General features: G+C 43.4%; 1 protein-coding gene across 1 annotated transcript in view; it reads left to right on the top strand.

Moving 5' to 3' along the window:
* LOC149329991 (uncharacterized) overlaps positions 1 to 14,247 on the top strand; it is a 33,629-nt gene extending 19,382 nt beyond the window's left edge. Inside the window, exons 5-6 of the mRNA XM_089560711.1 lie at positions 11,741 to 11,794; positions 12,498 to 14,247. Coding sequence (XP_089416837.1) covers positions 11,741 to 11,794; positions 12,498 to 13,138 — 695 coding nt within the window. The 3' untranslated portion in view covers positions 13,139 to 14,247. The remainder of the gene's footprint in view (positions 1 to 11,740; positions 11,795 to 12,497) is intronic.
* The last annotated feature ends 2,976 nt before the right edge of the window (positions 14,248 to 17,223 follow it).

Here is a 17,223-nt window from a genome sequence, read left to right as displayed (position 1 = left end):
AAGTATCTCCACATATGGTTTCGTTCGCAGTGGCCCTCAGTAAACCGTCGCACGTACAAGTTAAGACGCGGATATAAAATTCAGATACAAAATTCAAGCATTGCGCCCATCAGGTGCGATATCGAAACCAACAGTCTCAATTTCGGTTTTGCTTTCGATCGCTTTGGAAGGTCAGAACTAAAGTGTAGTCAGAACTGCCAGCCAGTTTTCCATCAACTATACTTTGTGCACAGATCACACTTTTCTTCGTTAATAATACTTAATTGAAGTTGTCTAGAAGGTTTTCATAATGTTTTTTTTTATACATATATTCAAACGTGCCCACGCAAATCATGAGAGAAGATGTAAGATCGCACAAGCTGCATCGCCGGTGGCATCAATAATCGCACATTTTTCATTTCTAGGGGCCCTACTTTTTGTGTGTTGCCGGTTGTGACCGTTCCTTCAGTTTCCTCTAGCTGTTGCATTACATAATTTGTGTGTTGTCGGTCTGTAAGAAGAATAAGATAGAAGGAGTGCGCTGACGTATCCTTGCGGGCTGCTGCTGTTTCTGTGCTTCTGGCGGTTCCGGCTCGTTCATCATTGGTGAGGCCGTTCTACGTTGGGGGGTTTTGGCCAAGGCTTCGGTTAAGACGCAGTTCAAGTGAACCTGAGGGCGTGTTTCGCTGAGAGATGTCTTTGACCTCCCCAGGTGGAGGGTTGGCAGCTTGGTTTGCCAGCTTGCCAGCCCAAAGCCTGCCGCTTGAGTCCTTCTAAAAAAATGGCATTGATGCAATTCCTGTGGCTCTCGTCCCAATTGGTGAGGGTGCGATCAAAATGGAAATCCCCAAACTGATTTAACGGGAGCTAAGATCATGCCGTCGAGGCATTGTCTGCAAGTCCTCAGACAGCGCTTGTGTAGCAGACTTGCTCCAGTGCAAAATTTTCAGCTCATTCCCGGTGAAAGCATTCATTCCCGAACAGCTTGCATGTGTCAAAGGTATTGTACGCGGTGTCGACCCAGCATCATCCCCGCAGGAAATACTGTTTCAGGATGCAGGAGTTGGAGTCCTTTCAGTCTGTCAATGCAGTAGAGATGTCAATGGGTCGCGTGTGGCTACTGAGTGTGATAAAAACTTTTGCCGACTCTTCCTGCACTGATGAGCTAAAAATCTGGCCGATTGTAAATCGTGTGGACACTCTGCAACCGCGCACTCTGCAAAGCACCAACTGTTGGGGGTTAGGGCATTGCGGTAAAGCATGCAAGTTAGAGACCTGCTGCTGTTTTGTTGGAGAAGGTCATGCTGATGATAACTGCACCCCAGATCAGCCTCATTGCTGCCTCTGCAGCAATAACCACCCAGCAGATGATGCCGATTGTGCAACACGCTGTGAAGAGCGTAGCTTGTTAGACATCACCAAAGAGAAGTGGTGCTCCAGAGCTGATGCTTGCACTCTTCTTAACAGGAAAAAAGATTCATACGCTAGTCATGTGCGCGCTTCTGTTGAGGGCATTGAGTCCAACTTGACTGCCTCCATTGTCACCACTGTAGAAAAAGCCCTTAAAAATGTGGCTGAGTGAATGTTAAACGCATTTTCTGAGGCATTGGCTCAGTATGTTGCGGTTCAACCTGTGTCATCATCAACATCCGTTCTGGCAGCAACGTCTGCATCTGTTTCAGCTTGTGCAGCTAGTGCTAGCCGCTCGACATCACCTGCTGATGCTTCCCAAGTCCCACCTAACATCTCTGTTCCTGGCAGTGCATGTCGCCCCGACATCTGCTCAACAGATGTCGAAATGTCCTGTCCTACGCAGAAGTGTTGTGTTTCCTTGTCACCATCTAAATCTGGTTCTTCCCAGATGAAAGCTAAAAAAGGACCACCTAAACTTCCTCCGCCTCAAAGAGGTGGCTTCTGCCTCTTCAATTGGTCAATAATCATGGCAGGTAACAGTGTTACAATGAAACAGGGGATATTCAAAATTCCGTAAGTGCGCTTTCCCGCATAACAATGTTGCCCCAAACAAGATGTCTGACTATGCGTTTCCAGCTGAAACATAGCAAGAAAGATTGTTTTTTTGTTTGATTCTTCCAAAATACGTTTCTTACATTCTATCTACACCTTTAGTGCCTGTCCTGTATCCCACGCAGTTCCTTTATAGCGAAGTCGGCCATCTTCTTTGGGGCAACATTGTTATGCGGCAAAGCGCACTTGCGGAATTTTGAATATCCCCTATTGCCACTCTGTACTCTCTTCTCTTAAAGATCTAGATCTACTTATTCACAAACATAACCTTGATGTCGTACTTTTACAAGAAACATGGTTATCACCTTGTAAATCATTTTCAGTGAGAGACTTTCGGGTTTTCATATCAGATCGAAATACTGGTAGGGGAGGTGGATTGGTAACCATGCTATCTAAACATATATGTTGTCAGGCATCTATCTCTACGAAAATTCTTCTCCCTGACTGTGAGCTTTTAGCGATCAAAATTTCATTTCCGCAGCGTGCCGATATTACACTTGCTAATGTCTATTTTCCTTCAGGTGTACACGGGACGGACTGTTTAGACAGCTTGGTGGCTGCGAAAGCAGTGTGTTCATTGCAGGAGGTTTTAATTACCACCATAGTGATTGGGAAAGTCGTGCTGACTCCTGCGGCCAGCTTCTCTGTTCGTGGCTGTCTGCAAATGCTGTACACTGCTGCAATTCAAGAGAAACAACTTTTATGCGAGGTTTTTGCTCGCTCAGCCATTGACTTAACATCATCAGCAGGCAGGCTGATTGGTTGACAGAAGATTCGGGTACATCTAGGGACCACTTTATTATAACTTTCACTCTCCGGTTATCTCCGCTCAAAAATAGTTATGTAACCCATAAATTTGTTAACCATAATATTTATAAAAGTTTGATGTCATCCTCGCCTCTATAGTCAGTACTAGCCGGGATGACAGAGCTCAGCAGACGGTTTCATTTTTGCAAAGTGCAGTAGAGCACTCAATATTCACTGTGCACGCAGCGGCCTCTAATAAACAGCTATCTCCTTGGTGGACAGAAGAATGCGAGAAGGCCTATCGTCGCAGAAAAGCGGCCTGGAAGAGGCCATCCTGCAACCAGAGTCCATCAAATTGGTTAAATTACAAATTTTTCTCTGCATCTTTGAAAAGAACAATCGCAGAAGCCTAGGAGGAGTATAACCGAAATTTAAACGCTTATCTTTCACATCCTCACAATTGGAAGGCTCTGCATAGATTCATGGAATGCAACAAGAGTTCTCCAGTCCCTCACCTCACTTCTTCAACAGTGTTATCACCACAAAAGGCTCAGGAAACCCTGAAGGGTATTCCTCAGGGACTGGCGTTACATTTCCAGACGCAGAGAAACGTCCCATTGTGCACAGTCTCACCCTCTTCAGATTACACCGAGGTTGACGCATCCGAGCTCCTCTCAGTCCTGGCAATGTTGCATCCTGCAGCTCCAGGAGAAGGTGGTGTCACTGTTGGTACAATTAAAATTTTAACCCAGGATTTTACAAGCAACCTCTTAGCTATTGTCAGTGCTTGATTGAAAAATGCATGGATTCCAAGCATTTGGAAGATAGCGAACATTATTTTATTGATGAAAGATGCAGGGAAAGGATATGTCTTAGATAATATTCGGCCAATCGCACTAACTTCAAATTTAGTCAAATTAATAGAAAGAATAGTGTTCAAGATGTGTTCAAGATAGTGTTCACAAAACATGTTCAAGATGTTAATGGCACTAGCTCAGGACAGATTGGCTTTCGTCACATATTTTTTATAGGGTCAGCACATGTGGATTTAGAGAGTAGAGTCCGGCTCTCGATATGTAAAAGGGAAGCTTCAGCTTTGGTGACTTTTGATGTAGCAAAGGCCTATGATAGTGTAGAACATACTATTTTACTTAACAGACTTGCGCAGTTACATCCTCCAACCTAGATTTAGGCGTGGATATCTGAATTTCTGAAGGACAGATACTTTTACTGCACAGAGGGAACCCTATGTTCTAATACTTATTATCAGTCGAGAGGAGTGCCGCAAGGTTCGGTTGCATCACTGCTGCTTTTTAAAAGAAAATTCAGGGGGCACTTTGTTGACCTAAAGTTCAGTGAGGCGAAAGCCTTAAGCGCAGTGTTGCTGCTTGTGTCACTGATGTGTGGTTAAGATGTTAAGGTTCGCCTGTAAGAGTGGAACGCGACAGCGTCTTGCAACGCTGCCAGGGAGTCCACAGTACGCCATTGCCCGTTCGGTTTTACGCCTTGCTCGTCGGTAAATTGGTTTGTGTGGGAAGGGAATGCATCTGTCTCGCATACCTCAGTGGACACCTGAACCTCGCCGTAACGGGAAGGGAGGAAGATGGAAGTGAACGAAGACATCATATTCACCAGACGCGCCTTTGTTCATTCCGAACCATCGAGCTGGCATGGCGGAGTGGTAGTGTGCTCGTCTCGCACTCCGGAGACCGGGGTTCGATTCCCGAGCTCGACCGGTTTCCTACTTGGTTTTATTTATTTATCTGACCTTCCTAGAAATGTTAATTGGGCTAATTAGGTAATTAAGCAATTAACTCAACTCATTCCCACTTACTTGGAGCATCACTATACGATCCCTGTAGTTGGTTGCATGGTTACTAGCCAAAGTACAATTAGCCCCGTTTGAAATTCGCGCGCTGTGGCGTCACGACCATTTCAACCAATTGAAAAGCGTGACATTTCTGTCGACAACTTCTGCTTACAACGATGAGGCATTAAATGCTTCCGTCTTAATATTTTTGTCAGTGACATCCCCATTCGTCCTGATATAACAGTTTTTTTTTGCTTCGGCCTGGGATATCTATTCCCTTTACCAGATTCTGCAGGGATATTTGGATGCTCTTGGAGTTTGGTGCACCGTATCAATTTATCCCTGAAAGTTAAAAATGTGGCATACTGGTATTTCCTCCAGACATGCTTTTGCACATTTCATTAGTGTACCACTCTAACCAGATTCCAAAAGGGTAATCCGTTAAATATCTAGGTGTTAATTATCGCCCAGCATTAGATTGGAGCCTTCATATAAAGAACAATGTGTTTAAAGGAGAACACTCTCTAGGCCGGCTGAGACGAATCGCCAATAAAAAGTTTGGGATGCACCGCGACACATTATTGTTTCTATACAAAGCCTATGTACGACCTGTACTTGAATCTGGTTGCATTCTGTTCTCTGGTAGTGCAAACTACAAGATTAAACCCTTAATATTACTGGAAAGACGAGCTCTACGTCTCTGCCTTGGTCTCCCAAAATCAGTTTCAAACACCCTGCTTTATCTCGAAGCCAGTATCCCTGATCTAATTTCCCGCTTTCAGCTACTTGCGGTGTGAACTTTCCTCAAGTCGTTGGACCCGATGACTGATGTCAGTACTCAGAATTTTGTGTCGCATCCGGCGTTATTCTTTTGCCATGAATGGCCACGTTATCGAATGGCACAAATTACCTTAACGCAGAACCTTTTAACACTGATTGGTGTTGATCTCAGTTCTTTGCAGTGGGTTGACGACACGCTGGCAGCAGCGGAATTCCATTTTGACCGCATCTTCCCATCTGATGCGAAACACATGCCCTCAGACATTTTAAACAGTATTCTTTCTGATCACATAGCGGAATACCCCCATCATATGGTGCTTTCTACCGATGCCTCCGTCAGTTGCAAAAAGGTGCAGTTGGCATATTTTCGTAAGATTTGGCATGGAGCTATTCTGTCCGCATGCCAGATTGTATTCCTATATTCTTTGCAGAATTCTTGGCTCTTAGAATGGCCTTGCGCAAAACTCCATGTCATGTATCCCACGCTATCATCCTAGGAGGCTGATTGTTTGTCAGTTTTAGTCTCCCTTGAAACTTCACAAAGATTTTTTTAGCTGTTTCCTGCGATTTTTTGTCCCGTCCACTTTAAAGGAGGTCCGTTTTGTCTGTGTTCCTGGCCATGCAGGCATTCATTCAAACGAGGTGGCTGATTACTTAGCAAGGTCAGCTCTTGACGAGTCAGTGACACATCCTGTCCCGAATTTCAGTCTGCTGGCGATTTCCAGGTTTCAGCGGTTCCAACATATCAGCCCGGTTACGCAATCTCTTACTAAATTCCACTGACTATCAGCTCTTAGCATATAATTGCAACGTCCGTTCGTGTAAAACCAGGCTGTGTGAGGTATCAATGATGCGGTTGTGGTGCAGGATTCCTAGTTTAAATTTATACCTATGCAGATGCAGGTGGTCACCGACAAACCTATGTGACTCATGCGGGGATGTTGAATCTGTAGACTATTTCCTTCTCTACTGTCCAGAGCTCGCACTTCATAGAAAGATTTACCTGGAGGTCCCTCTCTCCAGGTTAGGGCTCCCGTTATCTCTGCCAGTGTTGTTGTTCGGTGCGAGCGCCAAAGGATTTGCATTGGGTTCTGTTTATGAGATTCTTTGTGATTACATAATTGCAACTGGTAGGCTGATTCGCTAACTCTTTTAAAATTCTTGGAGTTTTTCTTTTTTTTTCACCAAATTGTTCTGTAACTTTAAATATTCTTCTGTCGTTTTTCATCGATACATTTTTCAAAATTCACGCTTGGCTCAGATGTTTTGTCGTAATCGCCAATGAAAATTTCCTTGTTTATGTCACTACACCTTGGCCAATGCCCCCACGTGGGTATGTGCCATTTTTAAGAGGATGAAGAAGAAGAAGAAGAAATCTATGTGCATACAAAGCAAGGATAGCTTTATTCGACCCGGTGAACTTCCCTTTTGTAGCGTGCGCGTGTGAAGACATAGTCCGTCTTTGTGCGCGCGTGCCCAAATGTCATCGCGCAGTCACGTAAGATTCAGGCTTGTGTACGCTTTTTCCACCAACATGAAAGCCACAGAAGTGTGTAACCGCAATACCAGACACATTTTCTTCAGTGAAATCTGCCGGACTTATTCCTTTAAACCTGCTACTTCAACACTTGCCTCAGTGCGCAAGTAGATACAATAGGCAGCAAAGCTGTATTTGGTGTTAATTGATGTAAATTCACATGGGGTTATTTTTAAGCCATGACCATCTCACTGACTCGTCACCAGTGACCTTTCCACGCCTTATTTCTCTTGTACAAGGCTTTACCAACGACAGCACGTTCGTGGAGATGGCACCGTTCGCATTTCTTCTCGGATGTCTGCATTCTTCTGTCTTCGTAATCACATAGCAAATGCAACAGTTAGTTCTGTTGTGCTCTAGAGCTTTTGGTAGAAAGGGTGATAATTTATGAATTCCGTGTCGTTGCGTATGAGAGCCGTTCATGGTGTGTTGGGGTGACTTGTGGAATCTGGTTAACCATATCTCGATGGCAGTACCTGTAACCAGCAGTTTACGTTGAAAACAGGTACAAACAGCTTCTACTTACGATATAGTAGGCTTTTTTTTGTCTGTACGGAACTAATCACCTTGAAATGGAAGTATAAAATCCCTTTTCCGCGTCCTAATACAGCTGCTTGACAGGAATGAAAAATGCTTAACACCCTTCATTTCCACTAAGTGGTCTACTTTAAAAAGCAGGACTACATCCCATAGCCATATTGAACAATGCCAGTGTCTTTTTTTTGTATGCGTGTTCTCGTTTTGCAGGCATTGGAGGAGCACCAGTAGCCAGAGGAAGAGCATTCCAGAGGAACTGCTGCCAACTTACGCAGACTCGTAGCTTGATGCTCCTGTCCTGTAACACAATTTTTTGAGGGACGTATCTTTGTGCCACACACCAATAGATCTCCCCTAGATTAATAGATAACTATTGGCATCCCCTTTGATCAGGCCTGTGGCCAGTGCCACCTCGCTTAGTAAGTTAAAGTGGTGAATTGTTTTTTCTACTGGCTCTTCCTTTTTTTAAGCTTTGATTAATCCTAGCCTATCTATTAATTTTTTTTATTCAAGGCTATTATTTTATTCGCTGCTGTATTTCTGACATTTCTGTGCTGTGTTGTGCAATTTTTTATTCTGATGTTTCTTGGAGTCTGGTGGCACATTAGCCAATGTGTTGTTTTGTAAGACTTACTTGCAAGTTACACATTATCTCCTCTAGGGTCACAAATTGTCCTGCCTTTCTTAGTTGTGGTAATGCATCTTCTTCTAGCCGTCACTTTATTTATTTCATATCTGCTTTTTTGTCTGTTTTTTATGTAACATTTTTGATAGGAATTTTCAGATGAAAAGATTGCATAAATAAAGGCAGGAGTCGTTTCTGCATTCCAGTTGGCTATTGACCTTGAAATTGCAACTCAAGCATTCTTTTTCTGGTTTTTCTTTTTCTGGTATGGTCATACTTTTCGGCCACGCATGTGTGTGGCTACAGAGGTCCAAATTAAGGCTCACGAATGCATCTTCTTGGTCTGACGCTCTTTGGATTAGGTTTGAACCCTAATGTTTTCAATTACATTTTTCAAGTTGCACGGGCCGCATTTTTAACCGTAATGCAGATAAGTGCTATTTTGCCTTTATGTCAAAATTAGATAGCTTATGTACATGTCCTGAATGTTATACAAATCGTCGTGCTAATGGAAACTCTAAACAGCATGGTGTGACTCGGTCAAAGCTATCGGCTCATTACTGCACCCGCGTAAAACTAGCAATGGGAATGGTGGGACGAAATGTTGTCTTCGTTGATTCCGCAAAATTCTCTTCTTCGGTCACCCACAGACGTCTCCAAACTGCCTGGCCCTCAAGCGTTCTTAATAGCGGCACTGAATCATTCCTCTTCTCTGCTGTTATTAAACAAGGAGGCATAGAAATCTAAGCTTGCATCGTTGTTGCAGAAACACAGATCATAATAATATGAGCCTGACCCAGACTCACCCACGACTCGGATCATGATCTGAATGTGGGTCTGGATCCGACTCGCTCACCACTCATGGGATCTTCTGAATATGAGCCCGAGTGAGTCTCCTAAGTCAGTCCACTGATCTAGGACTGCATTAAATGTATTCAGTACACAAAACATATAAACAATGCTGTTGTAGCCTTGGAGACTTCTCCTTAATCTACTGCGCGTTGTTTCAAACTGCAGGCATGAATGGCAGTATTAGTAGGACAGAGAGTAAATGCTTGGGGAAGAACCTTTGAATGCAGCCTACTACCACGAACATAGGCAGAACTTTACCTTCACTTATGTACATGTGCAAAGTTAGGTGCACGAGTCCATCGTTCTGTGCTAAGAGAACTTTCCAGACCAGCCGTGCTAAATGCATTTGAGAGAGTGAGATTGCATTTTAGCTGGTAGAGGACATCAGTTTCAAAAATTTGTACTCGAAGTTTACAGTAGATTGCCATTGCACTTATTTTTCCCTATCCATATCCTTTCTCATTTTTTACTTGCAGAAGGAAAACGGCAGAATGTGTAGTCAGGCGCAGATATTTTGCATTCTTAGTTCTTTGTGCTTTGCCATTTGCACAAAACCAAACTGGCCCCGGTGCTTGTGGCATTTGTGTTTGTTTTATAATGGCGTTCAATTGTTCTCCGTTACTTTGCAGGCCATTGTCGATAAGCCAATGTGTACAAGGTTCCAGAGGAAGAAACCTTCAATACCACGCTTGCCAGCCTTCCCCAACTCCATTGCTTGATGCTCATAACCTGGAAAATTGCGTGTGCAATGAACTCAGCGAATTGTGTCTATGTTCGAAGTGAGATAGAAGTGTTTTTAATTATTTTGCTTGAATTCTATGGATTTAAATAGTGAAAATGTGTGCTGCTCTAAAAACAAATTTTTTTTAGTGAACGCGTTTTGTAAACAGTAAAATTCTTTCAGCGGGAATGACATCAGGCTTGGAATGGAGAGGGAACAAGGGAGTAGCGAGATTAAAAATAGACACCAAGTTCTTTCTTCTTCTTAGCTCAAGGGTGGTGTAGCAGGACTCACTGGCGTGCATTGATTGAACAGTTTAAATTAAGTTCTCAGTGGGATTCCCATTTCAGTTGTGGTACTAAAACAACACCTGACCACGTAGAGCAGTGAGGTGAAGCCTGCAACGTGTGTACCCTTGTGGTGGGCAATTAGTAGTACTCATAGAATCACATTATTTGGTCACTCAGAGGCTGAATGGCCGTGGGGCATTCTAGAAGACAGTGGGTCAGATTGGCATATTTTTTAGGGCAGTTATAATATTCCGGAGATGTTGCATATTTTTGTAAGAAAGTCTGTGCTGGTGACGGTAGGACATTGCATGTCCCTTCGTCAAGTAAATTCACGGCATGAATAATTGGAAGAAGAAAAAAGCATCTGGTGCACACCTTTAATAAAGGAAGCCCATGGTTCCAAAGTATTATGCTCAATCAAAAACACAAATGGCAGAAAATGATGCCTTTTTTTTTTGGTAAAAAATGGGGTGAATCAGACTTTATCCTGTTATTCAGCGTTGAAAGCAAGATCTCCTCTGAGGTGGGGGTCATTGCAAAAAAACTTCATGTGACATCGCATGAAAGCACAAAATTATGCTGGTACTTGTGTAATTGTTCTCTTATGTGCACGAATTGATTTTTTTTTTTAATTTATGCAATATTCTTACATTTTGTAATGGAAGAAAAGGGTGAAAACTGTGTGCATTGAAATTATTGGGCTTTTGGTCACCTGTGTTTGACACATCAATCTTTATTTCCTGAATCGTGTGCTGTATGACCTTGATTCTGCGAATGCTTGCTTACGTAATTCGATGCAACTTCACCACGTCGCACTCCTGCTTTATCTCTCGGGCTGGGGCTTTGGGATCACTGTACCTCTGCAAAACCTGTTCTGTATCGTGTGGTGAATTTTATATTCTACTGTATCTGCCGCTGTTTACTGGTTGATGTTCATCCTTTTGGCTTTGTGAAGAGTGCACTATGATTAGTGTACTCTTAGCGTTAGTGACTTTCTAAACTAACTTCATTGCTGTGTTCATTTAGTCCGCATTCTGAGGTATTCCACTTCGTTTTGAGGCCTTTCTACCAGCATGCTAAATTTAGTTGTGTGCAGTGTACTGTGAAAATGTTTGTTTTAGTCTTCTAACAGTACTGAATGTATATCTGCACATCTGGTATTCAGTGTGTATGGATTTAATTTCATGCACCTCATTTCATTTCATTGACCTGGAAATTGTTTTATTTTAATGCAGAGCCATTAAAAAAAATTGGCCTATGTTTTTGTTAAGCTGTGTGCTGTAGTGATGCTATGCGCTGTTGCACAAGTGTTGCACAGTGTTTGTTTTTTATTTTTGCCCGACTGGTTCCTTTGCATCATAAAATGTCCGTAAAACGAGTGTAGTACTGCTGTGATTTCTGCTCAAAATATTGCAGTAACTGATCACAAGTCGCACCTTTACTCGCTGTTTCTTGCACACATTCACTCTCCCTGCAATGGTGGCCTAGTCATTGGAGCGTGCATCTCGCATGTAGGATGTGCGGGGTTGGATTGCCTGAGCCACTGGGTACCCACCTGTGGTACAATGCGTAAGCTTTTTCCCTGGCTTCTGCTGAATGGAGGGCCTGGAAATGGGTATTAGACCCACATCCCTGTGTAGACCAAAGTGCCTTGTCTGGAAATGTTTGCTTTCAAGCTTACTTGTTTTCAGGCTCACCCTACTCAATTTACTTAAGCTGGAAAAGCTGTTTTACAAGAGTGTATTCCATATTCACTGTGTCGTACTCATAACACCACATCAGCTGTTGCACATGTAATTTTGTATCATAGTGGATGTAATCTGGTTTTCACATGCAGGCTTGCGCTTCGGGGACCACAATTATGCTGTGCCTTCTGGACATAACTCACCAGGTTAGAATCTGCAGTTTTTCTCCATATATGCTTTCCTGAAGGTTGTCTTTCAAAGAGCAGGTTGTAGGATACGGAAGCTTTAGTTTACTGAACTATTGTGAATGATGGTGATATTGGCCTTCGATATTCTGCAAAGTTGCATTTTATGATATTTGAACTATACTAACCGAACTGTCTCCGCTGTGAGTTCTGTTCATTGATGCAAGAAATTGTACAGGAGACCAAGGGCTCGTCTGGCTTTTAGCCTTCAGCCTTTTCCTCCTATTAGACCCTAAGGAGGAAATAAAGGAAAGTGGCATTTTGCATTGGGCTAAGCATAGCTGACTGCCACTTGTTTAGCCATTAAGCCCACCTGTGTGGACTTTGGACAGTGCCCCTCACGATGCCAGTAATGTATGCACTATGGTCAAATGCAGCAACTTTGGATGGATTGCAAAGGCTGCCCAATTTTTCTTGGCAGTGATAACATCTAATGTAGCTTAAATGTTTTTTTTTTTTTTGCCTGCGTGCAGAATTGACTGTAGAGACGTCTTGTTTGAGGCCTGATTTCTTCTTAAGGCCGATCTGTTGAATGAAATTCTTGATAGATATCCACAGCTTTTGATGACTGTGTCCTCCGAATTCAACTTATTCGTTCTTCCAAGTGAACTGTGCATTGTTGGTTCTCGAAGTTTATTTAAAGTTCTCTGCCTGTGCAACACAGGTTCAGTCGTGACACAGAGCGACCATGGCGTACCTGCTGTGGAAGATTCAACCAGTGGAAGGCACCCTGTGAGCCACTGCATGGAATCTACTCCTTCTGGCATGGGGAACCACCGGAGTAAAGCTGCAAGAAGTAAGCTGCACAAATGCACCCACTGCAGCAAGGGATTCAAAAACAGATGCCATCTTGTGCAGCATCTCCGAGTCCATACAGGTGACCGCCCATACTTTTGTAACGACTGTGGAGATAGCTTTGCACGAAAGTTCACCCTAAAGCAACACCAGCGCATTCACACAGGCGAGCGTCCTTACCATTGTGAATGCTGCGGTAGCAGCTTTTCACGAAGAGCAAATCTGCAGATACACCAGCGCACTCACACAGGGGAACGTCCCTACCGATGTGACCACTGTGGCAGCAGCTTTACATTGAAGTGCAGCCTGATGGGACACATTCGTACCCACACGGGCGAAAAGCCATTTAAGTGCCAGCTGTGCCCTATGGCTTTTGCGGTATGTTCAAGCCTTGTGACTCATGTTAGAACCCATACTGGTGAAAAGCCCTACCAATGTGACATGTGCCAAAAGAGATTCACTCAAAGCCATGGTTTGAACTACCACAAGAACGCTGTTCACAAAAAATAGCAATGGTCCGTGTTGCCCCCTGGTATAACTGTTTTGCTAACTGCCAATTTGTGTACAAGCTAGCAAGATTCTAGCTGACTACCCTATGTAAGTTGTGGGTAGCTAATCTGCATCATTAATTACATGTTAAGCTTTGTTCACTTTGACAAACTTGTTAGAAAATGACATTTTTTGTGTCATTAGACTACACACCCGCTCTGAGTCATTCCTGAAGATGGATAGGAAGCCTGCTATGCTTATAAACTTGCGTGAATGGAAGTAAAATCACCATCACACGTGAATGCCATCACTTCTTGTTGGGTTGAGACTGTAAAAAACATTGTACTCAGTATTATTCACTGGCGCTAGTTGTCACCCTGCCTCAATAAAGAGATTTGGGTGAGTGAAAGCTCGCATAGCAATTCATTTTATTAGAGCAGTCTGAGTGGGACAATTTTTGTGACACTAATAATATATTCACTTATATTAATATCACTGAACCAGTCAAGTTTGTCTGCCAATAAAGGAAAACTTGTTCTTGTGTAAATCTTTGTATGCTTATTCCAGCAGTGTTGGTGGCCGGAATGATTAGCGACAAATAGGTGTCCAACATCAAAATAATGTGTCTTTCATTAATTTTCAGGCTTTAAGAGATCTTTCTTCCTTGGAACGAAAGCCAACAAAAGAATTCACTAACATCTGCATCATCAATAGAAATGGCATAATATTTGTGGAGCATTGTTTCCAAGCCATTTTTAATGTATTTTGTCTGTCAGAATAGCAGCTGTTTGTGGCCATTTCACATTCTGCTAGCTTCTAGGTTGTGTTGGTGTTACTTGAAAAAGCCTTATCGATTTACATGAGGTCTTCAAGATAACACGCTGCAAGGGTCATGGCTGCTAAAACAAAAAAATACTGTGATTAGTGCCTATGAAAAAGATTGCAATCTTATAGTGTATTTTAAAGCTTGTAATTTGGGTCCATTGTGTGAAATTTCTTAGTGCCCATTAGTATCTTATTGAAGTTACCATTACAAAATGTACATTCTGTGGAGTGAAAGGTCGTACAACAATTTATCCCGGCTGCTGCAGTCAATTTTCAATGCAGGCGAAATTCTAGAGGCCCTTGTAATGTCAGTACATGTTATGAAACAGCAGGTGGTAAAAATTTCCGGATCCCTTTAATACGCCGTCCCTCATAGCCCGAGTCTTTTGGGGACATTAAACCCTCATAAGCTAAACTAGCTACAAAGCCAACTCTGTACACACACTGCCCTCTCTTTGATTGCATAAAAAGCAAATCAGGTGCTTTTGAGTTGTGCTGGCTCACGATTTCATGACATCCGAAAGGGCTCGTGAGGAGCGTCATTAAGGTGATGGTTCTCACTTACAGGGATCCCATTTGTTGTTTTAAAATTGCGTGGACAAGTGAGGAATCGCTTCTGACTCTGCAGAATGAACCAGTGGCTATTTTTCAGCCTACACACCACAACATTGAGATGCTTCGTCACTATAGGTGATGCTGAGTGAGTGCTCACACGCATACCACTGCATCCCTTACACAGCAGAACCACAGGAAAGGGATCTAGCTGCTAGCCTTGAACCACCACGGTAGTTACATGTGAAAAATACTGTGGTGTAATAGTGCACAATGCTGGCACCCTTGTTTTGTTAGAAGGTGTGCAACACCATGTTCTGAGACATGTTTTATCGTTGGTCTGAAGTCGACAAGCAGATGAGCAATGCAGGCTTTAGTTTTGAGTGGATGTGCATTGTTGTATGTTAACGTGACAGCAGTGTGACAAGGTGCACTCGTGCGTCACAGTTCGTTGTTCGGCTGCACGGGCAGAAGCTGACATCGCTCCGTCTAGTGCACTTCTGCACAGTTCACAGCTGTATTGTTGGAGTGATTCATGAGATTGCTCACATAGATGGGAAGGCTATCTTTTGGTTGATTATGGCAATGCTGAAAGACACAGAAAAGATAGTCGTTTTTTGTTATATTATGGGTGTGAAAAAAGCACAATATCTGAGCAGGTACAATCAATCAAAAAATAAGTCAAACAATAACTGTTAGTTAAACTGTACAAAAGCATTGTCCGTGTGTTATTTATCATCACGTTCGGTCACAATTTGACGCTGTGAGGCTTGGACCTCCTGCGCAGTTCTGTCGGTGTACCTTCAGACATATCAAATGTGTTGAGAATAAGATGGCCAACCACCCCATTCGAACAATAACAGTGTATGAGCCTGCAGTTTTTGTGTTATCGATAATGTGATGCATGCTTAATGCCCACACCCACGGCACTCGTCGCCTTCACAGCTCTTCTAGCATGAGCTCCGCTATCTCTTCGTGAATTAATATGCGAGAAAGCCCTCTTGCTAACTTTTGCGTGGGGTTTAAAACGGACGGGGGAGGGTGATACGAGGTGTTGCCGGCAGTGCAAGCGATAGTGCAAAAATTCCACCTATTGTGTTGCGCATTGTAGTCCGTGCACCTCTGATGTGCCCACAGTGAAATAAGTAGTGCCGGCGATAGAAGGGTCATTGCTGCTAGCCCAAGAAATCGCGTAGAAATGTATATTCAGTTTCTGAGCTTAACTGCTAGCCCCTGGCGATGTCAACTGTCTTGTCAATGGTCATATCTTTTTTTATATACATATATGACTAGTGTCAACATTCGGATGCAAACTTGTGTTCCCCTCGTTTAAGTCCAGTTTTTTCTTCCAGCACGCTGAAGCTGATCACTCGTCACATGCTGTTTGTTGTTTGGGCAATGGAGCCTCCTCTTAACCTGTCACCGCATCATTGGCAGTGTTTATGTTTACTTTTTTGAGGGCGGGGATGGCATTTCATGCATCGACATGCAGATAACTGAGGCATTTCTTCCAGTCTCTTGAAATACGAATTATGAAGAGTTTACTACCCATCAAGCTATTAATTAGTGGCCACTTATGTGTCGGCTCATGAATTTCAATTTGTCACTCATTTTCATGACTAACCGCAGTGATGGCCTAGTCGCTTGAGCATCCACCTCGCATGTGGGTGGTGCGGGTTTCGATTGTCAGCGCCACCGAGTACGCTGTCGTACAAAAATGTGCCTGCGATGTTGAATGGTAAGTGCTCTATGTGCGTGCAGGCCTATAAAGCAGAAAAAAGTCTTTGAAAGGGAAACACAAAACACCACACTTTATACTTGACTGAACAACAACCAAAAAGCGCACTACACCTACACCAAGATAACACTACAGAAAACTCCGTAGTCCTACCACACTAATGATCGTCATGCGTAAACCACAAAATCACACTCGTACAGGCTTGCTACCAAACGCGTATAGTTAGCACGCTAGCTCGGACACGGAGCACAGACAAAAACCCAGGAGGAACATTGTTTCAATAGACGCCGCTGTTTCAAGAGAGTAGTGTTGAAGAGGATCAGGTAACGGGAGTCGTTGCGGCCACGTCACCTTAGCTGGATGTTGCCGCTGGAGCGTCCTCGTATCGGTGACGAGGTCTGGGAGGAAACAGCAAACGCAGGCTGGGTCGTCGTCCCTGAGGCATTGACACAGGGCCCGTGTCCCGAAGACTACGTCAGCGTCATGATTAACGGGGACTGGGCATCAGCCGGTGAGGACCATTCCTGGTCAGTAGGCCTCACAATCGAACACCTCTTGCAGCAGCTGACGGCCTTGTGCTAACGTCTGCACCTATGAAGTTACTCCTCCTGTCCACGTCACCACCCCTCCTTTTATACATTCACTTCATTTTCTTCTTCTTCCGCCTCTTATTCGGTTCCCCTGTCGTCTTCTCCATCTCTTTCATAAATACCACTGCACTTTCTTTTCTTCCCTCATCTCTTTCTCTCAAGTTCCACGTGCCAATTAACGTGCCTTACCTTAGGTACAGTGTTTCACTCATCCCTCTTTCGCCTGGCAGTCTGCAATAGTGCCTAGCGGTCTGCTAGATTTAGCTATCTCGCAAGCTAATTCAAAGATGAATACGTAAGTTTATTAGACCGTTAGCAGTTTTTTTTGTGTTTACTGCTTGTAATTGTTTTCCTGCACAGTGCCTTGCGATTTTCCAAACATATCCTATTGTAAATTAAAA

Source organism: Amblyomma mixtum, chromosome 9, assembly GCF_055824585.1.
Source record: "Amblyomma mixtum isolate Tamu chromosome 9, ASM5582458v1, whole genome shotgun sequence".
Taxonomy (NCBI): Eukaryota; Metazoa; Arthropoda; class Arachnida; order Ixodida; family Ixodidae; genus Amblyomma; species Amblyomma mixtum.
This window is presented reverse-complemented; position numbering and strand designations above follow the sequence as displayed.